The sequence below is a fragment of the Atractosteus spatula genome, chromosome 28, assembly GCF_055471065.1.
Source record: "Atractosteus spatula isolate fAtrSpa1 chromosome 28, fAtrSpa1.hap1, whole genome shotgun sequence".
Classification (NCBI taxonomy): domain Eukaryota; kingdom Metazoa; phylum Chordata; class Actinopteri; order Semionotiformes; family Lepisosteidae; genus Atractosteus; species Atractosteus spatula.
Genome location: NC_142733.1, coordinates 6,079,827 through 6,106,931, shown reverse-complemented (window position 1 = coordinate 6,106,931; position 27,105 = coordinate 6,079,827). Strand labels below are relative to the sequence as shown.

General features: G+C 46.0%; 1 protein-coding gene across 10 annotated transcripts; it reads right to left on the bottom strand.

Annotated features, from left to right (window-relative positions):
- Positions 1-187: 187 nt before the first annotated feature.
- zfr2 (zinc finger RNA binding protein 2) lies at positions 188-25,992 on the bottom strand. Of its 10 annotated transcripts, none has more exons than XM_088907829.1 (19): positions 25,898-25,992; positions 21,901-22,153; positions 20,437-20,551; positions 19,872-20,093; positions 18,325-18,659; positions 17,412-17,594; positions 16,831-17,050; positions 15,807-16,006; positions 14,587-14,706; positions 12,709-12,842; positions 12,334-12,448; positions 11,505-11,710; positions 11,048-11,219; positions 7,742-7,916; positions 5,658-5,752; positions 4,631-4,726; positions 4,031-4,142; positions 3,499-3,596; positions 188-2,260 (listed from the first exon to the last, which is right to left on the bottom strand). In XM_088907829.1, the coding sequence occupies exons 1-19, from the start codon at positions 25,948-25,950 to the stop codon at positions 2,075-2,077; spliced, it is 3,090 nt and encodes a 1,029-aa protein (XP_088763955.1). In that variant the 5' UTR covers positions 25,951-25,992; the 3' UTR covers positions 188-2,074. The 10 variants fall into 10 exon arrangements, with proteins under 10 accessions (XP_088763955.1, XP_088763957.1, XP_088763964.1 ...); XM_088907831.1 differs by having other exon boundaries at positions 11,505-11,695; XM_088907838.1 differs by having other exon boundaries at positions 11,505-11,623.
- Between the last annotated feature and the right edge of the window lie 1,113 nt (positions 25,993-27,105).

The following is a 27,105-nucleotide window of genomic DNA, read 5'->3' as shown; positions in this document are numbered from 1 at the left end:
TTACTAGTAGCTAACTGATCCAAGGATCTCAGATTAAAGAAGGGTTTTGGCTGGGCAGTCTTCACATCCAATACCTTTTCTGTGCTTTGTCAATACAGTATTCATTTCTTTTTATCGGTGCACCTATTTAACACTAGCAAAATATTCCTGTTTAGGTATACACTATATGTATTGAAAAGGCAAATGAGAAGCTTAACTTCTTTAATTGTCTTTTTTTTGAGGCAGCACTACAAAGACATTCAAATATTAAAGCCACATACACACTGTCCTCATAACACATACAAAATAAAAACTGGCAAAAAGTAACATCCTCAAAAATAAAAATCGCTGAGAAGTAAACAGGACTATGAACCTTGCAAATTATTTTTTCTTACAAATCAAAGTGACCATAATACACAAGTTTATTTAAAAAATGCACACAGAACAGTGCATTTATTCATCAAGCTGAAGGACTTCACTGTTCTCCAAAATTAGCTTCACTGAGAGGCTTTACAGATAAGGTATTTCCACCCCCCACATAATGGATATCAAGATGGTTCACCAAAGGAATCGCCAACCTCTTGGGAAAAAAAAGGCAGGACTATTCACAAGTTTTCCCATCTTTGCCAGTAAACACAACAGGAAAGTGGATAAGATAAAGCCCAGGTCCAAGTTACACCTGAACATCCCCAACTTTAATAGCAAAGAGTCCAATTTTTTTTTGCTTTTATCCAGTTTCTCTGCACAAGTGCTGCACAACTGAGCTGGTTAAGCTCTTCTCCTGGAGTGAGAGCCTGGAGCTGCACTGGCACTCCTGCACTTCCTGGGAGTCCAATAGCCTCTGTTCTGCTGTGGGCGCCAGTACAGACAACTTGCAACCGAACCTCAGCCTCAGGTCAGCAGATCGTGCACTCGAGGGGTGAGCGATTTAACAAGTCTTTTAAATTTATTTTTGAAACCAAACGACAATTTCATGATGTGCCCCCTCACCAAGGGAAAAGGGCCTAGTGCAGGCAGCATCTATTGTGACTCTGACTTTCAGCAGCTAGGGGGCGTGGCACAGGCACAGGACCGGGGTGCTTCTGCTCCACCACCCAGCACCCCTCAGGCTGCTTGTGCACACACTCTGGCACGTGTTCATTTTTACAAGCGAACACCAACTTGACAGAAAATTGTTTTTTTTTTTACAAAGCAGCAAACAGAGGCTGTTCTGCTTTTTTGTTTTCCCCACCCCTGCCCGGGGAGAATCCTTTTCTCTTTCCCCATGAGAAATCTAAAATCTGGGAATCCTTCCCCAAGGTCTCCCCTTGACATCCCCACTCCTGCCCGTCCCCTTTCCTTTTGCTTCCCCAGTAGTGTTATTTAAAAGACTGCACCTTCTGACATGAAAAGCTCACAGTGCACACACCAAATACCACATACCTTGTTGCATTTTGGGTACGGTAAACCAAGTACAAAAATACAGCTCTAGAAACCCAAATTCTTTTTTTGGATTTCTTTGAAAATCCACAATGTCGTATTCCAGAGCCGGGTGAATGCTACAAAGCACAAACCCCTCTGCGAAGTTCATGCAACACTGACCACGCGCTCTATGCCGAGGTGCTCCGTCCCTGCGTAGCCTTCTTTCTGCACAGAATTAAACATGCAACCTAAAAAATAAACACTGGAGTCTGGCTAACGAGGAGTTAAATAAACTGGCCTCTGTACACGATTTCAGTTCTCTTGCTCACAAAGGAGCTGAAATGAACGTCAAGTACGAAAGTGCTCAGGCTTAAAAAAGAAATCCTAACAGTGGTTGGAACATTAGATGGGGATACAGTAGTCAGGGGGGCAAAGATTTGCACAATGGAATGATGCAATTATTTTTTTCCTACGTGATGCCAAAACCAGTCTGAAGCACGATTAAAAAAAACTACAGTACGTTAAGGGAAAGAATGGCAGTCAAGGCTTTCTGCCACTCCTGCCCCCATCTTCCCCTCTAAAAACTGCCAAATGTCATATATTAAACAGTAACTTATATAGTGTATATATAGTCATGTATACGTAAAAAAAAAAAAGTTGCTTTGCTCCGAGCGGTTTGCAGCTCTGACAGTGGTTAGGCATCGTCTGTATCTTCCTTTTTGTCCTTCTTTCCCTCGCCCTCTCCCTCTCCATCTCCGGATTCGGTGGCATCCCGTCTTCTCTTCCGGTTCCGGGCGCTGGCACGGGCTTTTGGTACCGGCAGCGGCTCCATCCCCAGGACTTTATGGATCTGCCGGAACGCCAGTAACCTCAGGGCGTGCTGTTGGGATAAGGGGATTTGGAAAGGAGGCATCAGCACAAGGCTATATGCAAACACCTACAAAACTACCCTAAAGGGACTTAATTTGTTTTTCCTTAAAAGGGGTCTGAAATTGTTTTTCCCCACCTTAACCACACAATCTACTTCACCCCTTGGAGATTGTTCCTGCCGGTACCCCCTTGTGCAGGTTTCAACTGGACCTTTTTTTAGTTTGGTGTGGGAATAGTGGCGTGACATTTTGGGAGCAAGACTGTTCCAGTCTGGGTACAGTTTTTGCTCTCTGCTCATCCACCTGCTGAACGATGATGCTTCGTTTGTTTATATTTGCAGCACAAACAGATGAGGCTTGCCGGCATTATGGCTGCTAAGAGAACTGATCCTTCTGAGTGGTCTCAACTGGTATGGTGCTCCTTGGAGTTGCGGGTTCGAACCTGGGTCACAGTAATAGCCATGAACAGGAATACCCCAATGGCAGCACCCAACTGGCTGACTGCAAGGATAGGCATGCAAGAGACTGGGACAGGGTCAGAATTCCACTGCCTTGCTGTATCAAATTTTCTGGTTTTAAAAATCTACTGAGAATATTTCTGTACTACATACTAACTTGAAATGCATATCCTCTGAAAAGACTAGAGCAACACCCCCGCAAAAAAAAAACTAGCAGTGATTTCTAATATTCATGCCCTAAAACAGGGGGGTTGAACTCCAGTTGTGTGAGGGCCAAGGCGTCTGCAGGGGTTCTAGGTCTCTAAACAGCAGCAGCTGAAGAGCTGAGGGAGGTTTGTCCAAGTATTGCAGCACATAGGTCCAATCAAGCCAAGAAAAGGCTGATTTTATAAAGTGCTTCTAATTAGCAAATGTTTATGGTAATTTGTAACTGGAATATTTGGAAACTGGCTCCAAACTGTTTTACAGGTCACTGCACCTTTAATGAAGTGAATTGAGTTATCATCTGTAAAGAACCTTAAGAAACACATGTAAGTAAGGTTAACTGATTGATAGGTCAGGTTAGAATAAAAACCAAAGACACTAGGGTCCCAGGGACAGAGTCCGGCACCCCCAATTTTGATAATTGAGGGACCTGTTGTACTCGAGTTGGTCTAACTTGGTCTATAAGACAAAAGGCACGGTGTTCTCACAGAAGGCGAGCTGGGAATCACAGAAATGTATACACAATTAAAATGTTCCACCTTGGGTTTTGCTAAACTAAAGTTCAAATAAAATATGATTTCATATACCTGGGCACTTGCAGTTATATCTTCTCTTTCTTGATTGGTCATAGTTTCAAGAGCATCGGTTTGGTCTTTTTCACAGGGGTCCAGCAGGCCTGGCCCATCTATGCAAGAAGGACAGAAATATTGTTGCAATCCATCTCTGGCAGTTCTGCAGTTCCTACATGTTCGATGACCGATCCGGTACAGTGCACTCAGCGTGTAGCGTCACAGCCTCCCGAGGAGGAAAAAAAGAGGTCTGGAGCGGAAATTAAGTACGTAGGTCAGGTGGGGATCACAAGACAAATAATTCCTGCCGTTTCAAGAGCCCTTTTCACCCGGAAGGATCCCAAAGTACTTTACAAATTGCAGGGGCCTTCAACCATCACATCCAGCCAGAAAATAAGAGGAGGAAGGGGAAAGAGGGAAGCTAAATGAGTGGTTCGAGTTGCTGGCGGGTCTTCGCTGGCACACAGAAGTGTGCGCAGTTTTTCCCACACCCGCAGAACAGTCTATCCCGACAGCAAAGCCACGCTGTTGGAGGACCGGAAGCACAAACCTGGCAGCAGAATTCCGGAGGCTACACTCTCGAGAACTCTGCGCATGGCTTCCCCAGGGCTGAGAGGGCCAGACGCAGTGCTGATTGCCTTCTCCACCAGCAGCTCCATAGCCTAGCAATGCAGAGGCAACACAATGCTATTAATACTCCCATAAAAATAAAAAAAACTAAGGGAGAACATGAGATGGAAAATGTTTGCCAACAGACAAAATAAGTATCTCTCAGCTAATGTCTATACTTCTCTTTATGCAGAAGTGACAAGTCCGGATGACTTATGCTGATCTTTCATAATCGACTTTTCCTGAAAACCCTCCTTTGCCTGCGTTACTCACTCTCGCCCGTCTACGCAAAATGGAAAATCATGCACTGGTGGCTTATACGCAATTGATTGCATAGCAGCTCCTTTCACAATGCAATGACCATGTCATTAGCCCAGACCAAAAAAAAAAAAAAGCAGGTCACCCTGACAACTGCATTTGACCTTTCGCCATCCGAAGAGCAATGGAAGTTAATTTGTTTTAGTTGGGCTAGATGAAACAGGTGGGCGTGCTTCTTCTAATGCTGCAGATCTCACATGCAATGCTTAGTGACGAGTCCTACCCAGCCTGGCAGCTTCCCCCAGGTTGGCACTCGCTGGCAGAGATCCCGCAGTATCCGGATGATGACCACACAGGACTGCCGGCCATTGGCACGAGCCTGCCATCAGACAGAAAACCCATCACCGTTAAGCAAGACAACACAGTATTCCCATCCACTTTCAATTCCTCGAAGAACGCAGAGGTTTGCTGGACAATTCTGTTGTTCCACTGGCATTTAACAGTTCTTGTGACCCTGCTCGAAGTGCAGGTTTTGTTAAAGAACTGCAAAGGAGGAAACCGGAAGAACCACATGTTAAACAGAAAGCCTGATGTAATGCCAGAATATAACAATAATAACTCAAGTCTCATTCCCCACTCCTCCCCTAAACCAGTACTGATAAAACGGGGGAAAAAAGGGTAATAGTTAAGTTACAACTCGTACAATATATGTAATCTGAAACCTGTAAAACACTCCTACCATTATATAAATGAGCATGCGATGCAAAATGTGCAGTCAATTCTATTCAACCAGAGCAATTTCTAAAACTAAGGAAAGGTTTAATTTAAAAAAAAATACATTTATTATAATTTTTACACGCTGAAAAAAATTAAAATGGTCTGGTAACATATTCCTTAAACACATATCTATTCCTATACTGCAATTCCACATAACAGCCCAACTTTTTCTATAGCTTACACCCTGAATCCTTGCACAAGGTCTCCAACCTTTATCCTGAAGGTTTGGTAGGTGGCCTTAAATGGTAAACGAGCAGAGATTTGAAAACACGTTAACTCCTCATTAAGCAACTTAATTGATCCGATTAGTCGTTCAGAGATCAGATGGAATAAAAACCAAAAGACACTTGGGCTCCATATCCCGATTCAAGACACACCAGCCCAAACTCAAAAAAACCATGGTCTTCAGGTTGTAATGTCCTGTGTAAACTGTGGCATTTTATATTTATGCTACATAAAACCATAGCATACACAGGTGTAAAAACTGCCACGACGGCGACAGCAGATTTTCTGGAAAGCTACATGCCCCTCACCTGGAACCACTTAGCATGACGAAAGGCAGCCAGGTGCTCCAGGCATTTCTTTCTGTCCAGGACATCTGGGGGGTCTGGCTCAGACTCGGCTACTCCTGGAGAGACAACAGCACCTAGCTTATTGCACATGGTCCCATAGCTGCCTTTAATAAATTCCCTCTGCTCCATACACCACGTTTTCAGCTCTCATTTCCAGATTTACCTGTAGCTTCCCCTGAGCACCTAGGGAAAGGAACGAGAAATTCGATAACAGAGCTGCGTCAGAATACGCAGGCTGCAAAGGAAGAGGTAAATGTTTATTCCATGGTGAAAGGTAAAGAAAGCAGACGATGTTTCGGATGTGGAACCTTCTTAAGGTGTCGCATATTGCGTCTCCTTTCTTTTTCTTTCAGCATAGAATAAAGCTTTACCTGTTCCTAGGAACAGTTTTTCAACTGAACTGATGGGACCAAAGACTTTAGCACTCGCACTAGAAGGCCGGGTCGGATTAGAGCATCTTCTTGCTAGGTGAACAAATGAGGCATCCTCTGAGAAATTCAATCTCTAGGCTATCGCCTATCAAGCAGCCTTAACCATTGTCAGTGGTGTGTGCACACTTTCATTTGTCATTCTTCAACAGAGATTCACATGCAGTTCGGCTAGAACAGCCCTTCCTGTTATAACCCACTAACAGCCAAAAGTAAAAAACCTCTTTAATCAGCATGCTGCACTTCCTTATTTTAAGAAGATCTGAACATTTGTGTAGAACCATTTGTGCAAACTGATCTAGATCTGACCCTTCGGATCCCAGAAGAAACAAACGCTCTCCCCCAAACTGCAGACAAATGAAGGCAGAGACATGCATCATTCAAAATAAATGTGAGCTCCTGCTGAATAATTAGATGGGATTTTATCCCTGCTATACTTCCCAAGATAATTAACAATTATTAGGGTATTAGCTCTTAAGATAGTGTTCAATACACCTCTTCCATAACTGTCTCACTAGAAGTGATTTAGTGACAGCTATGTTACTAGTGTACATCGGTCTGCTAACACCACAGAAGGCAAATTGTGAAGGACAAAAACTAATTAAGAGTCAGCAAACATTACATTCAGCTTCTCCATTAGATACTCAGATCTCGGAGAGCAAAAATGATATGTCTGCCAACTCAAGTTCTCAATAAAATGAGATTTTGATTGCTTTGAACTCAATGATGGATAAGGCATTGTAGATTTAACTTAAAAACAATGACCTCTGAATCTTCCCCCCCCCCCTTTCTCCAAAGGTTCCATTGGTCTTGATTAAATTAGGAACAATGTTACAAAAAAAATGTGTACCTCGAATGCATTAGCAAAAAACTAACAAGGTGTTGTTGAAAGAACCCATTTTTGGAGAAAATTCATTTTGTTGGGACAGGGGAAAAAAAAGCATCAAAACCTCAAAATGATCAGAGACAGCTTACAAGGACCCAAACGTTTTGCAGTCTTTGGTGAAAGACTTTGCTTGCCTTAGTTCTTCAGGGATGAGAGAGAGAGAGGAGCAGGAGTCATGATATGATGAAGAAAGAAAATATTCTTCCCAAAATATGCTCCTAGTTACTCTGTAAAATGCCTCACCTGCTTGCAGCAGATAAACGCAAAATGTTTAAGTACGACAGTGATAGAAAAAGTGTACTGATAAAACAATACACTAGAGCAACAAGCATTTGAATGGCCAGTAACACATGCACTCTCATCCCTGGGCACTACTATGGCTGTATCATCACGTTACATCCAAAACGCAGCAAGTTTAGAAACGCAAACCCCTGCTTAATAGTCTTCGTTGGCAGAGACACCTGCCACTGGGGCACAGAAAGGTCAGAGATCCCTGCTTTAAATAATTCTAATTGCACACAAATGAAATAAAGTGATGGGATTAAAAAGGGGGGGAGGGGCAAGAAAATGCCATTTAAAAGCCAATTCACAGCATGGGGGGGGGGGGGGGAGGCAATTCCAGAAACACTGCTTTGTCAAACGTCTTGACTATGTTAAAGTCCGTTTTTTTTTTTTATATGCACACTAGAGAGAGACAGCGCAGTGGACTGAAAGCGTGTGGCTTCTCTAACCTTTCTCGGCCGTTTTGTCTCCTGCCTTTTCTTCCTTCTCAGTGGCACTGTCCCCCCTCATCAGTGGCGACGTGAGAGAGATGGTGACCTGCATTTTTGGTTCCTTGCTTGAACAAATCAGGATGTTGGCTTCCTCAGGGTGAGCCTGCACCTCATACTGATCTTCAGAAAACGTCTGCCGGTTAAAAGGACACTTAAAATTACTCACTACAGAGGAGGGGAGGGCGGAGGAGTGGGGCCATAAGAAATTGAACAAGGGTCTCATCTCCCACTCGAGGCATATTTTCACCTTAAACACAATGCCTAAGCTCAATCACATAAAACTATGCAATAATATGCACAGTTTTTGTTCCTAGCTCACAGTCTAGCCTTGCTTGAAATCCTATTTAGAACTCGTCAGCAAGCCACTGCATGTTTCACAGCTCACGGCTTAAGGCTGCACACAAGCAAGGTTGTTTGGACAAATACTCTAGAAATTGAGCTTAATAAAGATCCAATCAAGTTAGCGCTAAATGCCGGGACCTCTGGATAGTGAGTAATGAAAATCTAAGATGCCACAGGACAGAGCTTCGAAAGCTCTTCATCAGGTTTTACTTTTTGTCCCCCAGGAAAAAAACAGGGTTTTTTGGGAAGAGTGACCTTGCACTGTAATCTCTCTCTGTAGGTTTCATTTGTCATGTCCAGGCAGCGGAGCTAAAGATCAGTTGAAAGGGACTTGAGATAAATAGAAAGACGTATTAAATTATTCCTAAACCACACAGTTAAGGGAGGGGTAAAGGGAAGGAAGAAACAAATGGCAACACTCAAAACGCTTGTACATCCAACCATTTATTTAATTTAACAAAGACACCATGACCGTTGTTGAGCTCTTTAATTTTCTTTGAAAGCTCTTTTACAATGCGAATATAAATAATACCTTACAGCAAGGAGTCTGACATTTTCTTGGCAAGGGAAAGGGTATTTAACAATCCAGTGAAGCCAACAACACATTCATTTACCACCTTATCTGACACATAGCACACCCAAGTTTTAACAGTTCCTACAACACCCACAGGATGAGAAAATTGCTTTTACAAGTGTAGAATGTTGTCAAACTCACAAAAGAGAAGTATCTCTTTCTTAGAGCATGAACACCCCACTAATAACACTTGTTCAAAAGATTAGGATGTCTTAGACTGCTATTATAAACATCTTTCTGATCAAGCTTCTTGTAGGACCGCTACAGTGTTGATTTGAGGCATAAGCACCTGAAGAGCAGCCAGCAGATTAATGTCAACCACTACCAAAGTACTGCTCGTGTAGTATTCAGTAGAATACTGAATCAGTTGCTTCTGAACCAAAAATTTTAAATTGCTGCTATTTTACGTTTTTGCCCTGGCTTGCTTATGGTAAATACTGCGTTTTATTTCAGGGCAGAGAAAGGGCTTTCCCCTTTCCAGATGAGATTTTTAGTCACATTTCAACAGCTAAGAAAAAAAATTCCAAACAGCAGTTCAGCTTATGCCCTCAACTACACACTGAAGACAACCATACAGTGTCAAAGAAGCTCCACCAGAAATTCACTTCAAGCAGCATGGGTCTAAGATGATGCACAGAGGCCAAGCCAAGGCATAATTTTAACCATGGATACAACTGAACAGCCTACAGGTTCCATTTCAAGGATTTTCTTTGCCTTAACGGACAGGCGCAAAAACATCTTTCACAGACACTTCCGCAAAATTACTGATCCAAGTCTGTTCCGTCGCAGGATATTAAAAAAAAAACCCACAAGGGCTCTAAAATCTGTAAAATAATAGGCGACAGTTCTAGCACAAGATAACTGAGATGCTAAAACAATCCTCCTCAGCATGCACCTTAAGTAGGCTTTGGTTCAAAAGAACCAAAAACTACCATCAGAAGCACTGAGGTTGAGCGCTCTTAGCCAAGACCTTAGATAGTATTCAAAAGTGCAGAGTCATGGGTTTGATTTTAATTCATACTCATCACTCAGCATGAATGGCTCCAGTGATAAAAGCAGCGCCAACAGGGAGAGGTTTTCCCAGGTCTTTCTCCACAAGCTGTGCTTCTGACGTTTTAAAAAGAGACTCCAGTTTGTTTATTTTCAAGGGGGAAGAGAGCAGGGTAAACAAATACTTGTTAAAAGTGTGATATTTTCAACCCCTCCACCCCTTAACAAAATAAAACCTCAGATACTGAAGACTCTTTTTGAGTCTTGTGTCCAACATCCATGAAGACACTGGTCTCAATCTCACTTTAGCACCCAGTTCACTGCAAAACTGTCACCTTTCAGCTTTCACCCTCTGACCAACATGTGTTCAAACAAATTCGCCAATGAAACGGTGGATCACTGATCAATTTTATTTGATTTCCAAACTATTTCATCACCAAGTAATTTATTGCACCAAGACGGCCTTTGCTATTAAATAACAATTCCTGACCCCCTTTATGAATGAAAACCCTAAATGATGACTTACCTAAACTGCCGAAGAAAGACAACATGCATCCTTGCATGTTTGCGAACACAATATTTGACTGAAATTGAAAACGCTGCAAACGCACAATGTTTGTGATTTTGAAAACCAATACACCAAATGTTTATGAGCAGTTCACTCCAGAAGCTTTACCGTTTCCAACTTTGCTATAAAGACCTAGGTTTCCTAATTGCACTGCAGGAAAGAGCCCTAAAGACTAATGTTTAATAGATTTTCACAGTGCAATATGCATGATTACCATGTAGTTATCCAAGTAAGGAGTTTTAAGATAACACCTCCCATTGAGAAATCGTAACCCTTGACCACCAAGGCCACATGAAAGCTCACGTCTCCTCTGTGTCAAAGCCAGGCTTTACAACGGTTAAACATCCACAGCTACAGGCAGGTGGAGCTCATTTCCTTCTAGAGTGGATGCTGTCTGAATGCATGCATGAAAAGACAGATTGCAAGGGTCACAGGGAATTTTGCCTCCAAAAAAAAAAGTGAAGTCTAGTTTTTTTTTTCCCCACAGCCAGCACATGTGTAAATCCACAAGAAAAGCCAGAGATGATGTGCATCCAAATTGGTTGTCGCAAAGGTTATGAAGGAGAGGAGGCCATTTGGCCCACCTAACCTGTTTGGTAGTTAGTAGTTACTCGATCCAAGGATTTCATCCAGCCATTTCTGCAAGGAAGCCAAAGTATCGGCTTCAACCCCACGACTGGGTAGCGGAAGCTGATGGGAAAGTGCTATTACTCATTTTTACAAGCAGTCGGGTAAAACCGGCAAAAGACCCGAACGAAAAATGAGGGAAAAAAAGTTCATGCAGCCTTACCGCCAGTTCCTTAGGCAGCTGCTCGGCTATTCTGCTGAGCAGGGAGACGGTGGGTTTTTTGGCCGACAGCAGGATCAGCTCCACGCTCCTGTCGCCGTGCAACAGCAGGCCCTTGGCCAGAATCCCCACGCGCATCACTCCTTTCAGCATCCGAGCCTGAGGATCCTCTTTCCTGCAGACAGAAAGGTCGCGCGACACTGCGATCAGGCTACTGCCGCTCAACGGTCCCTTTAAGGGACAAATCTGATGCTTGGGAAAACGGGATCATCCTGCCCGTGTTAACAAAACCGCATGCAACCAGCTAGCATCTCAGGAGTACGGCCCTCGAACGTGCTTGAAGCAGAAAGGTCCCAGACTGCAGTGCAAGGCAAAAACGAGCAGGTGACGCACACACTCACACAGATAAAAGGTTTTAAGGTCCAGAGGGGGAACTCCCAAAAGGCGCACAGACTCTTACACTTTGTCCTTGCTGTCCTCGTCCTCTTTCGGTTCTTCCTTTTCCAGCAGGGAGTCGGAGACGAGCTTGAGGGCTCGCTCCGAGTGGGACACGATCCTCTGAACAGCCTGCAGCTCCTCCTGCACAGGGTAGATGTTGGAGTGCTTGGCCATGATGTGTCGGTCGTCGGGAGAGTCAGGGCGGCGGAGAGGCTTGGGGGAGAAGAGCTAATAAAACCAGGTCTCTTTAGCACACTTCACCGTCACCACGCTGCCCTCCGGTTAAAGCAGAGACGCGTCCGCACACCGTAACTGCAAAGAATTTAGGGGAAACTTTGCTGATGGTTAAATATGTATTAAAATACTAAAGTAAGAGCGCTATCGAGTGAGCCAACCAGAAAGAGCACTTTTGGAGAGCAAATCACATTCCACGATCCAGACATTGGGTGTTCGAGCCTGGGACATTACCAGGTCAGTGAGTGCAGGAGCTCGCAGTAACATTGGTAAGACAAGAGCTCGCAGTGCAACAGAAAACAAAGGACTCTGCAGATGGGACAGGTGGCATTTCCATGCTCTTGCTCTCCACTGTGTGGCATTTTGGTTGAGGCTGGAGAGCCACACCCCAAAATAAATGGGGATTCCATAGTTTGTGGGAAATTAATAAGAAAATAACTGGCGATTCTAAACAAATGAAAAAACTGGAAAAAAATAAGAGTCTGCTCCTATATTCCTATCTTACAAAGACTTACTCAGGTAAAAAAAAATGCTTAGAGCTTCTGTATTGTCTCGGTGAGCACAGACATCTCTTGATATACATCAGTTTTGAGCTCAGCAAGAGCTATGCAGCTTACCAGCAGGGGGGGGACAGGCATGCCAGGGCGACCCATCAGCGGAGGTGGGGGGGCCATCCTGCGCCGGTGCTCCTCCTCAACCCTCCTCCAGTACATCTCCTCCTCGTAACGCCTGCTAAAGGAAAGGGCCGCATGTCACGTGAGATAAACATCCTGTACCACAGGAAACCAAAACGAATGCAAACTGGGGATTCGTCAGGGGTATATTGGAGAAAACAAAACGATGATTCGGGATTTCTTGGCCAAGCTGTGCTTAGCCCCGGATTGCAGAGGCGATTGGTGGGGTGCTCCTGTTCCCCTGCTGGCATCCCTCCTCCCACCCCTGACCCTCCCCCAGGCAGTGACCTCATCAACCTGCGCCGCCCGGGCGCTGACCTCATCTCCATGTGCCAGCGCTGCTCCTCATCCCGCCGCCTCTTCTGCTTCTGCTTCCTCAGCTTGCCCTCCTGGAGCTTGCGGGCTCGGTTGCTGGGCTTGATCTCCACCGGCAGCTCGGGGTTGACCTTCTTCTGCAGGCGCGAGAAAGACACCCCACCCGGCAGGTTAGCACGGGCTCGTGCCCACCCATTACCCCTAAAGGATCATCTCCGAAGTAATGGGGACATTTTCGGCAAAAATGTTATATCTTCTAACCCATCAGTTAAACGGCACGTGGAAAAATAACATTAATTGGACTGTTAAAGTTGAACAACATTTTAATATGCTTGAGAATTTAATCTGGTCTTTAGCCACTTTTCCATGTTTGAAATCCGCTTTCAGAAACATGAAATTCACAAGCACAGCATAATGGGGTCCACTGCGCCTTTACACAAGACCAATCACTAACGAGAGCAGCCACTTGGCCTATCCAGCCCATCTGGTAGTCAAGAGTTATCCGGCCAAAGAAGGCAGGGTATCGGCTTCGACAGCACTGCTGGGTAGCTTGATCCATACTTCTACAACACTGGATAAAGAAGTGCCTCCTGTGCTCAGTTTTGTAGGCACTTACGCACACTCCCTCTTCCACTTGTGCTCTCTGGCTCGTGTTTCACTGTTACACTGAAGAAATCCGCTGGGTTCAGATTCAGTGCTTTTGAGGATTTTGAATACGTGTATCAGGTCCCCTTTGAGTTTTCTCTGTTCACGACTAAAAAGTTTCAGTTCCCTCAGCCTGTTAGCGCAGGACATTCCCTTAAGCCTCTTGGTCTTCATGTGCATTTAATTCTCCACAAGCATAAGAGCGTTACAAGAAAGTGCACATTTGAAACTGGGTCACACAGGCCTGCTCTGAATCACTGAATGGGACTTGATTGAGACTGCCATTTAAATGGTTAGAAATAAAATTGGCGAAAATAACAAGCAGCCCTCATCAAACCCTAACCTGCCAGGCTGGAAAATATAACTTACCGAAAACAGCACGAGGAAGAACCACAGTTCATGTTACTGCAGGAAAATTCATAGGTGTAAAGTATAAATACAACTAACAAAAAAACCTTTGTAGACACGATACATATGTAATACAGTTTTATAATAATAATGCCTCCAACCCCCCAGCAATACTAGCCCTTGTTACAGTGCTTTGTCCTAATGGTGGATTGAACTCCCACGATTGTCTGCACCCGAGGTAAGCCAGGCAGCCATTTCTAATTTCGCTCTAACAGACATGACACTTTCCATTCCTTTCATAACTTGTTCAGTCACGTGAAATGCATCGTTCCTTATATGCCATGTTAAAGGGCACAGCTATGGCTTTAAAAGGCAAGTAAACATGGAACACTCCGATAGGATCCATCTGGAAATATCAGCAGGGTATAATCACGTGAAAGGCGGCACAGTGGGTCTGCAATCTGCAGCGACGGACAGCAGGCCAAAACAGACTTGTGCGATTTGCAAATTACATCAGTGGCGTCACAATCTCCATATCGCAGTTATACAGGAAGGAATTCATGGATATATGGGTTCATGTCTGATCAAGGAGATCCCTATGTAGGCCTAATCCTTCCCCAAAAAAAAATGTACACGTTGGTAAAACGTTCTCATCAACAAGATTAAACTGAAGTATCCCGATTCCCCAAATAGTTTACAAATTATAAACCAAAACCAAGGTGGTTCTTGTGAAGAGATTATTCTTAAACTTTGTTTGGAAGACCTAAAAAAAATATTTCACTGCAAATGAGGTTCAGTCTTTAGCTATATACTGCCTTGACTGTCCACAGCACTTTCCAGTGCACTTCAGCAGTAAGAAAGAAAAGGTTCAGACCCAGGCTCTCTTACCTTGTACTGCAGTCTGTGCCTGCGCCCCTTCAGGTGCATATCTTTAGCATTGGGGTCGTTAAAGCTGCACTCGCACAGTTTACAGTGAAAGCGTATCACCTTGCCGTCATCGTTACGCACCTGGAAGAAAGGATCGACTACGTACAGCAATGCTACAGACTGTTGATCAGACAGTTTTAGAGCTCACCGTAAAGGAGTTGCCCATTGTCAGTTTGATGCTGCCGCTTACAAAATGCAGAGAACATACAACATCCAAATAAGACACTGAGATGTCTTGAGGGCCTTGTGAGCACAAGCCACTGCCTCCATCCAACGCCTTCCAGAGTTGAAGAGGTTGGCTACATCACTCGCCCACCGCGTCTCATTTTAAAGCAGCACACCGATAGGCCCTTGCAAACCCAGTGGGCCGCAGGACGGACTGGGCAGCAGGCCAAGACTACAGACGCTCAGAAGAAAGCAAATGGAAAGACCGATATCCACTCCATCTCTGGTTCGCTAAACTGCATGATCTAAACTTGTTTTTAATAAACAACTTCATTTCAATAGAGATATAGACATGAACAACAGGCCGACAGACAGCATGAGGCTTCAGCAGACACCGCTGCTGGAGAAGGCTTGTTGTTACGTAATCACTGTAACGGTGGCAATTTGGACAGCAGTATGGGCCTGTTAGGATGCCGCTGTTACACTGAGCAAGGCGATTCAGTAACTGCCCTGCTGTGGAAACTCTCCAGATCATCAATGCAAATGAGAATATGTTCAAAACTGATATGACCAATTATACATTCTCCTTTCTAAATTATTTGTGGGCCTGCACTAAGACAAGGCCTTGATCTATGGATATACAGTATTGTTAGAGCAGTTCCTGCAGCCAGAACTTCAAACAAATCAGAGCAAATTCAATCAACTATTTAAATGACTGACCAGCAGTGCTGCACTGTCATCCACAGCTCTGTGAAAAAACAAGCCAGGTTTACCAATGTATCAACTAGTTTGGACTACTTAGAGGTAAAGTAGGCACTGTCTCAATGTTATGAGGCACAAGGTAACTGCTAAGGTCATTTTGCAACAACACTTTCCATCCCCTGGCCTGGAGACAATTTCAAACCAGCTCATGTCCCGTCGTTGTCCTGCTCACAGCACTGCTGCTACCTGGAAGCCAGAGGATTTGTAAAGACCCGGGACTAGGAATGAGCAAGCCCTCTGTGCTAATCCCTCACCTCTTCAACGTAGTCGTGTCCAACAGGCTGCACGTCGCCCGGACCCCCGGAGCCATCTCCTTCGTCCTCCTCCTGCTCGCTCTGCGGCTCCGGTTTCATCGCCGCCACCGTCGTGGTCACGGTGACGGCCGCCGTCGTGGTAGCGGGCAACTTCACCTTCTCCTCCTTCACCGCCACAGGGGCCGCAGCCGGTTTGTTAGCTGAGCAGGGGGGGAAAGACGAGCAACAAAAAGACACAGCGCCAACACGCCTTAGTCTCCCGAGAGTCAGTTCAGTCGCAGATGGAGAACTAAGGAGCATCGGGGGGGCGTGCGAGTTTTATTCTGTCGGGGGGCTCTGCGTTAAAGCTCAACACAGCAGCAAAAAGGAAAAGGGGGAATAGAGCCCAGCCCGTGAGAGTGCACTGAGGATGGTCCAGCTTCACGAAGTACTTACACTCGCCACACAGAAAACTGGCACCCACCAGCATTCTGCTAGCAGCAGAAACCACCTTGAACAAGACACAGCACATGCTCCTGAAGGTTCAGAAATATCTGTAACTCAGTCCAACCCCGTTCTTAAGACAAGATCATTTCCCCACTGAGGCTGTAACAAGGGTAATGGAGTGTGTGTGTGTCGGATTGACCTGCAGTACTACTGGTTTTCAACAGTATTTAAACTGTTGGGACGGTCCCAGTCAGGAATGGTAGTAGAGGTCTGTTTCTTGATCCTCAAACCAGCTGCACACTGCCTGCCACCGGGAGACTTATTCAACTGACTGAGCAGGGGGGGTGCTATCCTTTTGGAGAGCGTGCGGATTCCCAGGTTACTGGTGTACAGCACATCTTTTTTCCTGGAGCGCCTCTCAACCAGCATTCAAATCGCATGCGGTTACTTTATTCTGCGCTTACTGCTCTTGAGCATGAAGCTCAAAAAAACAGGATGGAGAAAAAACAAACACAGCAGAACAAAAAAACCCTTTTAAAATTGTAAATTAAGGGATCCAGCACCAAATATTCACACAAGGGGTTTGGTGACCACTTACCTACAAAAGTAATCTTGGGTGCGGCAGGCTTCTTGACCAGTGGCGAGGCCTTGCCAGTACTGGCGATGGTAGGTTTAGGGGGGGTTGCCGGGGTAGCTGGAGTAGTAGTGGGAGGGGCCGGCTTACTGGCCGTTGTCGTCGTGGCGACGGGGGCAGAGTTCACCACGACAGGTTCTGTGGAGGGGATGGGTTTTCCCAACTTGGTGTGTAACTTCACCACCTGGAAAAAAAAACCCAGCAGGGGTTAACAAAACCCTGCTCTCACCCCCCCCGTTTACCATACTCCAGGCAGTGCCAAACAATCATTGATCAGCTACTTAAAGTCAACAAATTTCAAGAAAAGCTTTTACTAAACATACTAACTAGCTGCTCTTCGCTATGGCACTAAAATATAGATTTTGGTTTGCCAAATTTTTAACTCCATCGTCACATGGAGCATAAGGTAATTGCTAAAGTCACTTGGCAACAGCACGCCCACTCCACAATTTATTTTCTCAAGGTCGGCAACAACGCCGAGTAAAATCTACAACCATACAGAAACGACACGGCGTGACGGCGGCGGACGTGGCACAGGAACAGACCTTCTGGTGCTTGGCGCCGCGGATGTGCGCGGCGTAGGCGTCGGCGCCCGTGCAGGAGACGTCGCAGAGCTCGCAGCGCAGCTGGGTCTGCACGCCACGGGCGGCGCTGTTCGCCTGGCTCCCCGACTTGAGGGCGGCCTCCTTCTTCTTGTGCTTCTGGCCCTCTAAATGCTCCCTGTAGGTCTACAAGGCGAAGCGGGAAGTCAGCCGAGCTCCCCCCCGGAGAATTCCAATTAACCAAGACGAACAACGCCTGAACACCAGAAAATTTTCCTGCTGAGCGGAGCAGAACAGGCCCTCAATTACCCATAGAAAATGGCTCATTACAAAATGCGCTACTCCCACAACGCTCAGCGTGGAATATATGATTTTTAACCCTTAAATAATCCGGATTCAGAAAACAGAAGATGGAAAAGATGGCTAGAAGTAAATGGTTCTGAACGATATTCCCTTCTGAAGGAAAACCTTCCGCACAGGGAGAAACGAATGAAGATCGCACTCATCTCTGCATCATTTTCAGAAGGACAAAAACCAAAAACCCTAAGGAGTAACAAAGCTCGTTTTCACATGGAATACCCAGTGAATAATTTTTTCTTCACACCAGATTATAAAGGGCTCCTAAGCCTCACATGACTGGGTCATTCCACTGGCCAGCTGCCAACGAGATGCACATGACTCGGGTACGATAGGCGTTAGTTGCCCGGCATCCTCTTGGCAAAGCAGAGACACCCGCAGGCAGCTCCCACCAGCACGGACGCACTGGTCAGGGCTGGCGGCACGTCAGAAAGATGACAAGCTTACAGGAGTTGCCGCTGAAGTATTCAAGTCTTCGAACCCCAAAGCAAGCGACTGTGTAACACGAAACGAAACCGCCCAGCGATTCTGGACGTCGGAACGCGAATCGTGAACCCACCTGTGGGCCAGCACAGCTGATTTTGCAGATTTCGCAGTAGTGGAGCTGTGGCTGTTTGGGGGGGCCTTTGGGCTTCTGCATCTTGCTCTGAAACATGGGCTTCTTGGCGTAGGCGTTGCCCATCGGGGGGCCAGGGCTGGTGACCATGCTGCTCCCGGCGTTGCTCCAGGAGGAGCTGGTCAGCTGCTTCGGGGGGTGCTGCTGCTGCTGCGGGGGGTGCTGCTGGGGGGGTGGCTGGGGCTGCGGCTGCTGGGGGGGCGGCGGCTGCTGGGGGGGCTGGTAGTACGAAGGGGTGGAGGTGTAGCCACTGGTGTCATACGTGGAATAGCTCGAGCCTGAGGCAGAGGTAGGAAAGGACAGAGGGGGGAAGCAGAAGCCATGACAGGTGAGTGGACATCATCATCATTCTGTGGCACATTTAGGATCATCTTGCACGGATGACCGAAACAAATTCCAAACCATTCTTCTTGTTTTTTTGGAGTCCTGTCGTTAAGCTAACTAAAAAGGGCTGTCGTGACATGTCACAGAAACATACTAAGTAGGACTAGTCAGCAAGTACTTTAGGATCAGACATATTCTGGTCCTCCTTACTAAAAATAAAAACGTTCAACGACCAGTCATGTTTTAATCCTGGCCACGGACTCTAAAATACCAGGCACAGAACAAGGGACTAGTCCCATACAGTCACAGGTACTCTAATATCCAACAACCAGAAAGCTAAAGAGCACATGAACTCCTTCAAATTAAACAGCTGACTGACCCACTTAACATCATGCATAGTTTTGCTGGACTGAGAACCAGAAGACACAAGACAAGGGCTGTAGACAACAGGCCTAAACCTTAATTAGCCACTGCAGTTGGCCAGATACAGCAGCTACCCCAATGGACAACTACACTACCAAACCACAAACACAGACAAGTTTAACCAAGCAGTAAATAACCTGGCTGGACTGCAAGGTTAGTATGAAGAAAAAATAAGAGGCTTATTTATTTACAACTGGAAAATATAGTAAACAACTACATCTGAGGCTGTTCAAGACCACAGGGCAGTTTGCAGACTACGCATATGTAGTATACTGCTATTACTCATGAGGATCATATTCAGTGCAAACATACGAAGGACTAATTACCAGCCTGCCTTGTAACACAGTGGTGTTTGGTTTCACATTCGATCAACAGAGGCAAAAGGCAGTTTAAATACTTCTTTCCTTATTGCAAAGAAATATAAATTTTTCCCCATCTGCTTTCAAGGAGATGGGAGTGTTCACACCGCGCTCGGTGTTCCGTTTTTCCAGAGGTACGATGCAGTACATTGCTACAGGAAGATTTCCGATTATACGCACGCAAAGCCCTCAGCGCGACTCAAAGAGCTGGCTTGGCCAGGGTGGCATATAAATGCCACACTGCTGAGCAGGACCGGATGTCCCAGAACATTTGATCCGGATCAGAAACGGCAGTGCAAATGCACCTAAAAACTCTGCTCCGGATACCCAGTCCTCAGAAGCTCGGAAGGCTCTGCGCCACCTACAGGGAACCTGCCTTCTTACCGGAGTATGAAGTGGCCGAGGTGGAGTTGTAGGAGGGGCTTGGAGAGTAGGAAGCGATGGACGTGGGGGTGGCCGATTGCTGAACGCTGGTGGACACAGGGTAGATGTTGTAGGTGGTTGAGACAGAGCTGGCAGGAGCAATCGGCTTTAAGGCAGTGACCTGCCTCTGGGGCTGGGGTTGGCTGTATCCGCTGCTTGCCTGGCTGTAACCACCCTTCGTGCCTGGAAGTAGATATCCAATATCACACAAATCCCCCCCAAAAATACAAAACCTTCCGTAGAGAAGAGGCCGCTCATAAAAGGGAGGACTGAAGAAAGAACTCCCCCCAGTTCTCAGGAAAGATTAAAATAACAATTATGGTTACAAACAGTAAGAAGACTTGAACCCACATCTGAAGAGCAGTGGTTCAGAACAGGCACAGTGCACCATGCCGAGAGTCATCTGCATGGTTTCTAAGCTCATTTGCAATGAACGCCAACTTTGGAAATCAAGGCAAGGAGCTCGGAGTCAATGAAAAGAACGCGATGCACAGTGTACGACCACCTTCCCTGGAGGGGAGCTCACCTGTCTGGTAGTACGATTCTGTGGCTGGGCGCGGAGCAGGAGCCGCGCTTGTCTGATAGTACTGCTTATTCTCATAACTTGCCGCAGGAGTAGACCGTCCATAGCTGTAGTTGTCCTGCAATTTTTATTTCATTATAAAAATGTAACCAAACACTAAGTAAATCATACAAGGAATTTAATAAACACGTGCAATAGCAAGGAAAAAAGGAAAACTGCTACCCTGTAATAAATCAACTAGATAATTTAACTATGAGCATAATAAGAACAGAAGGAAACCTTAACACCGCACAAACTGAATTAAAATACATTTAATTTTCATTTAAGCCTAAATAATTTCAGAACCAGTATAGCAGATCCAAAAACAAACACAGCCATAACCACCTTGACAGCTATGTACAAAGTCATGTGCAAAGTACCTTGTAGAACAAAAAAGTTGAACAAAGTGATCATGACTGATTACTAGCGCATCCTTGGACTCAATAACACGTCCAACAGAGCGACACAATCTTGCACATTAAACCTCGGATGACCCCTCTCATCCACTCTTTTTAAATATACCCTCCTATCCTCTGGGTAGGAGAGTTTCAACATGAAATTAAGAGATCATTTACTTCCTTTATACCAAAAAGCATTAAATTGTTGAACAATGAAAAGACTGTATGCAGACAGGGATCTTATTACTGTAGTTGTTTTAAGACACTTCTCAGGCTAATTGCTTTTTTTATTTTACAGTCCTGGTAAGAGTTCTGACTGAGCGTTGTTGTTAGATGTTTTGTATAAGATCACTTTATTGGCCCTATACAATTTCTTGTATGAGGAATTTGTCTTTTCGCAGATCCCAGCTTGCTCTCCATGAGACACACAGACAGGGAGAGAAGCTGGGGGTCAGAGCACAGGGTCAGCTGTTGTACAGCGCCCCTGGAGCAGTTGGGGTTCAGGGCCTTGCGCAGGAGCCCAACGGAGTAGGATTCCTCTGCCGGCCGCGGGATACGAACCGGCAACCTTCCAGCCACAGGCGCAGATCCTGAGCCACAGAGCCGCCACCACCCCTAATGAATGGTGTATCATGGTGTTGTACGCTTGTTGCATGGCATTCTTGTTTCATATGTTATATACGTATGAGCTCTTGATGCACAAAACAAATTCCCTTAGGGGCAATAAAGGTTATGTCAATTCAACAGAACTTCCACAAAGTTATTGCCAGCTCATATTCCAGATCTCTGCATTGCATCACACTACAGGGCATTAGAGAAACGAAGACAAACAATGACTTAGGACCTAATGCGTTTAATCTTCTTCCAAAGAACCAGCAACCACATCCAGCACAAGATGTTTCTTTTGCAGAAGGCCAAGCCACGTTCCTGTGAAATAACCTCAATAACGGCTCCACGCTGTGGCGGGCCCTTCTAGGCAAGACTCCCTGGCCGAGAGGAAGCAGATCGGGAAGAGAGGACGGGGACTGACCATTTCAGGATATACCTGGTAGGCAGGCAGCGCAGCCGTGGGCTGAGGCGCGGCCTCCTGCTGGCGGGCCCCGTAGCCATAGTCGGCCCCGGCGTGGGGCTGGTAGCCCTGGTAGGCGCCGGACACCGCGGGGGCGGCCGACGGGACGGCGGCGGGCGTGTACGAGGCGGTGACCGCGTGGGCCACGCCGGGGGCGGGCTGCGCCGTGTAGCTGGCGGTCGTCGGGTGAGAATAGGCCGGAGCGGGCTGGGCACTGCGGGAAGCAAGGAGGAGGGGGGGGGGGGGGGGGGAGAGGCGTGATGAAGGCGAGAAACAAGGTGACAAGGCCACAAAAATCATATCGACCAGCAAAGAAAGAAACCATGATGGAGCCGTACTAGAAGTTAATCAAATCTAACTGAAAAACCAAAATGACAGCTGTTCTTTTTATTAACTAAAGCTGACATCTCAAGGGCAGGTAGTAACTGCGGGTTACTAGATACCTATAACATGAAACAACTTTTAGAGTTTCCTTCTCAACAAATCCTACAACGCAGCACAACAATAAGCGATTGACAAGACAGGCAGAATGAACCCTTTGCAAGTTCATTCAATTGTGGAATCAATTAACTCTGCTGGGGGAGGCAATAAAACAGGAAGGCTTTTGCTATTTGAGCTTTTCTGGCCACCTTCCTGGCAAAGCCCCAAAAGTGTCAATGACTGAGAGTTAGAACAACACTTCCAAGTAAAACACGCCAACAATCTATAAACTAGCTGCTGCATTTAGACTGATGCTTCTGGCCATGTGCAGTCTGCAGAGCGCACATGCACTTAAAATTTAGTTCACTCACCATTTTACACAACAGGAGTGGCTAAGTGATGCACTCTGCATGAAAACTAAGTCCTCTCATTTGAATGCCCTTAACTAGATAACACGCAGCAAAGGTGAAAATGCTTTGCACAACTCAGTAGAGAGGTCAGTTTTTCCATGCCTTAAAATAGACTTTACAGTACAGGTGCGTGTTTCTAATGAAACAGTTTAACCAAAGCATCACTATGATAACACCGGTGCAAAAGGTTTCATGAATATCCACAGAACTGAACATAAGCCTATAACCTCTGCTTTCACATAACTAAGTACTGCACTCTTACAAAATGTCATTAGCAGCCACACTCAACACCCCAGAACAGAGGAAAAACAATATGCACATATGAAAAGGGAAATGAAGCAAAACATACAAGATGTTTTATCAAATCACCCAGTCATATGCAAAATAAGCTGGAAGAGCTCTGACTTTTAGCAGTGAAGATTCTCTAAAGGGCTTCTTGCTATAAGATGCTCAGTTATCAGTTGGACACCTGAAAGGAAACTGCTAGACGCACACTGGCCAGCACACACATCTGTCATTGCTGGAGAACTTCTCTTTTCTGGAAAATTTCAACCACAAACTGCAGCTCCACTGTACCTTTCCAAACCTGGGGGCCAGAATAATGGACCCTGCTCTGTGCCTAGCCACTGATAGGTGCCAAATACCAATCAATCAATCAATCAATACCCATGCATGTAGCCAAAGTGCCGATGGTCAGCTGGCAAGGTCAGGACAGGTTGATCAAGCCAGCATCTTTCCCGTTTTCTACATAGACCAAGTACATTTTACTAACTACCGAGGACCTTGGAGCAAAGACGTTTGAACCTAAATAAGCATGAACTAAACAAACTCACTTAGACGTGTGATGCCATTTAATCTTTGCATCTAAAAACTTTTTAGTAACTACAAACAGACTTTTCTTTATGCAAGGTCGGGAAGACGTTCGATTTTATTAGGTAAAGAAATGCTTCCCTTCTAGAACCACTTTGGGGCCCTACACCCCTGATTGGCATACACACGGACAGCTATCACAGAGCAGCCATGGATAGATTTATACATGTATTCCTGCCAGCATGCTCTCTTGCAAGTCTGTCCAGCAGGAACAAAAGAGGTTAGAAAAAATGTCACTGCAGATAAAGGCTAAGCAACAAGCAATTAATCATAAGACGATGGGAACATGAGATCTACCACAGAATTAAAAATGTATTAATGGCTTAATTTAAGCAGCACAAAAGGGAATTACCCCTGCTGTTCCTGAGCCAGAGGAATTTACTGCCAAGAGGTTAATGAGAGGTCACTGCCATAGTGCGACCACTCAAAGGATCTACAAACAATTATTAATTATTCCAATATATACACGACTGATTAGCTAATCACATTTAATAAAATTCAACTAAGGAAAAAGGAGCACACTGGATATTCAGAGACCATCTTGCATTCAAATGCTAGATCTCTTCTTTAGAGGCTTCTTCCATTAGGCTTTGCAGGAAGCTGAAGGAAGGTTTAGGCTGCTTAAGCAAAGGTTTTAACATCAAAGGGTGTTGCTGCTTTGCTATACCGAAACCATTAAAGCAGCTATCCCCACAACAGCTAGCTGAACGCCAAGTGCCAAGTTTGTGCCCTTATAGGAGCAGGGGAACAGAGGAGAAAGGCAGCATGGCTTTACTCATCTGGGTCAGATAACACCCCTGAACGCAGCAGGTAGCCCATCAGTTGGCTGCAGGTGAACGGAGCCGTAGAGACGAGTCACCTGCGTGTCAGAAACTTCACTCGTGCCTGCCAGGGCAGGAACAGCGCTTCCCCGTGTCCAACCAGTTCGGCTGTGCTACCAGCCAGGGTGTCCAAGCCCGACGCCGGAGAGCGCCTGCAGGGTGTCCCCTGGCAGAAGCTGTTAAATTGGTCCGACTGTCACTGGCGGCATTAAGCAGCTGACACAGGCTGTCGAGAGCTCAGCTGGAATGAAAACCTGCTGGCCGTCCAGCACCAGGGATGGACACCCACCTTGTGCAAAGCTGTGCGTCCAACTCCAACTCCAAACCTTTCCACTAGAATGCAAACAGCAGCCGGGTGTGGTTTTTGGACGGCAGCAGCCATTATCGATGCGATTTAAGCAAGACCTAGGCAGGTGAAATAAGTGTAGAAAGCCAGGGCAGCCCGTAAGGTCCGAGCTTACGCGAGGATGTAAATGCCGTCTCTGTTACAGGCAAAGCCAGCCGGCTCAGCACATGAAACCGGGGCAAACCTGGAGACCGCAGCGCAGGACGGGGGGCAACCCGTATCGTGCAATGTCAACCTTCAAACTAGTCGCGTTATCTTAATATAACCCCCCCCCCCCCGGCTTTACAGCTCACAGGTGGAAAGAGACAGAAGCCAGAGCAGTGAAGATGCCGTTTTTCTTCCTGTTTGCAAGCGCATCTCATGACGTAACAACTTAACTGTGGACATCATCCCAGGGAGCATCGGGACGAACAGAACTAACCCCCCTCCTCCGCAAGCACAGGCAAAAAGTAACAGAAAAGTGGAACCACAGCCAGCACCTGCTATGTTGTCACCTAGAATCCAGATTCAGTAAGGTGTCATGACGCAACCAACCTACAACCGCAGAAAACAACTCCGAAAACACAGCAGGCATTCCACGCTCTGTAGGCGTCCCCCCCCGCGCCTTGCAGCTTGAGGGAAAACAAAACTCTAATTAGAGGCCTGTTAGCTAAAAGAATGCCCCCCCCCACCCCGCCGCAGGGTGCAATTCATGCACCCTCCTACCGCCATTTTGCCGTTTTCCAGCGAGAGAAAGAAGGGCGGTTCTTTACGAAGTTTCCCCCATTTAAAAATGACAACACCTCCTACCCGCATCCAGCGCGCAGCGGGGGTAAAGCCGACAGCTCACACCGATGTGCTCGCCGGCTGTCAGACTGGTGCAAGGCCGGCGAGGTTCGCAGCTTAACCACCTACACAGTATAACCAGGGTTATTTCTCATCAAGCGTGCAAGCGAACCGCTCCACTCAGCTGATGGCCTTATTTTTCCCTATCTGCCTCCCCCTGCCCGAACCACATGTCTCAGACCCTTGTTTCCTCCGGGAGCAGCCGATAACTCGTCCCGCGTAGCTTCGGTAGGGCTGCCCCCTCCCCTCGCCAGCGGCTACATTACCTGTACTGCGGGCCGGCACCATGCGTGAATCCGTAATAGTTGCTCGCCGCCATCTTGGCGTCTTCAGACAAGGAACGAGCCGGGTCCGTCCGGCGTCACGTGCCCCTCATATAGCCCAGTCTCGCGCACTGAGGGGCCGTTAACTCCTCGAGCGCCGGATGAGGCAGAGAAACAACGGGAAACTGAAAATAACGGTCCTGCGTTCCTATATATCATCTTTTTTTTTAAAAAAATGTTTCTGTATTTGTCTTTTTTTTTTTTGCTCTGTCTCAGATTCTGAAACTACAAAACTTTTTTTTTAGCTTCGACTTTTTTTTAGCTTTTTTAAAGTTCTCAGAACGGGTATTTCTGTCGCTATTTATAAAAAAAAACCGCACGATATCTGTTTTCAGATGTAGAAGCGTCCAAAAATAAATTGTATGCTACTGTACATCTGGTCACTGCTGTGACGAGACAAATTTAATGTTGCAGCGTTATAGAGTATAAGTGATATTCTGCTATATCAACCGTCATCAAGTCAAAATAATCTTGCCAGAGGTTTTATAAATGGGTTACCTACTTAAATCTTTTCCTGTGGGTAGAACATTAATGAATGTTTTGGCAGTGTTAAAGTAGTGCAAGCAATTAAAGATACTATAATGTTTGCATGGAGGCCACTTCTACTTGCACATTTTATTGCTCACATGAGTGCTTCATTTCTTAGTCGTTTCCATGTCAAGAGTTGTCGATATAACAGAAGACGATAACTAACGATCAATCGAAGCTTTCCGATTTTTTTTTGTAGCTTTTGCGTTTTCATCTGACAGCCACCATCCAGCACAGTGTTATCTTTCCCAGGAACTGTACAAACAGCCTTAGGTAAATATTCCAACTTGTCCCATTCTTTTTCGTTTACCTCAATTTTCAGATTACTACTTTCAACCCAGACCAGCTGTTCAAAACAAGGAGACTCACCTGATCGATGATTCTCCAAGTGAGGTGTTTGCTCTTGAAGGGGCCAGCAGCCATATCACCCTGCAACTCACCACTGGCAGCCCCACTGAAGCTCAGCAGCTCAGTACCTGGATGGGAGACCTCCTGGGAAAAACTAAGGTTGCTGCTGGAAGAGGTGTTAGTGGGGCCAGCAGGGGGCGATCACCCTGCAGTCTGTGTGGGTCCTAATAGTCCAGTATAGTGACAGGGACACTATATTGTAAAAAGGCGCCATC

What these genes read in the sequence shown, in the direction of transcription:
- zfr2 (XM_088907829.1), bottom strand. Translation starts at nt 25,950, where the DNA reads ATGGCGGCGAGCAACTATTACGGATTCACGCATGGTGCCGGCCCGCAG. An exon ending in ACCCAAGATTACTTTTGTAG is followed by an intron (nt 16,007 to 16,830) that starts GTAAGTGGTCAC and finishes CCCCCTGCTCAG; the next exon opens with CTAACAAACCGGCTGCGGCC. An exon ending in AGCTGCCTAAGGAACTGGCG is followed by an intron (nt 7,917 to 11,047) that starts GTAAGGCTGCAT and finishes TTTAACCGGCAG; the next exon opens with ACGTTTTCTGAAGATCAGTA.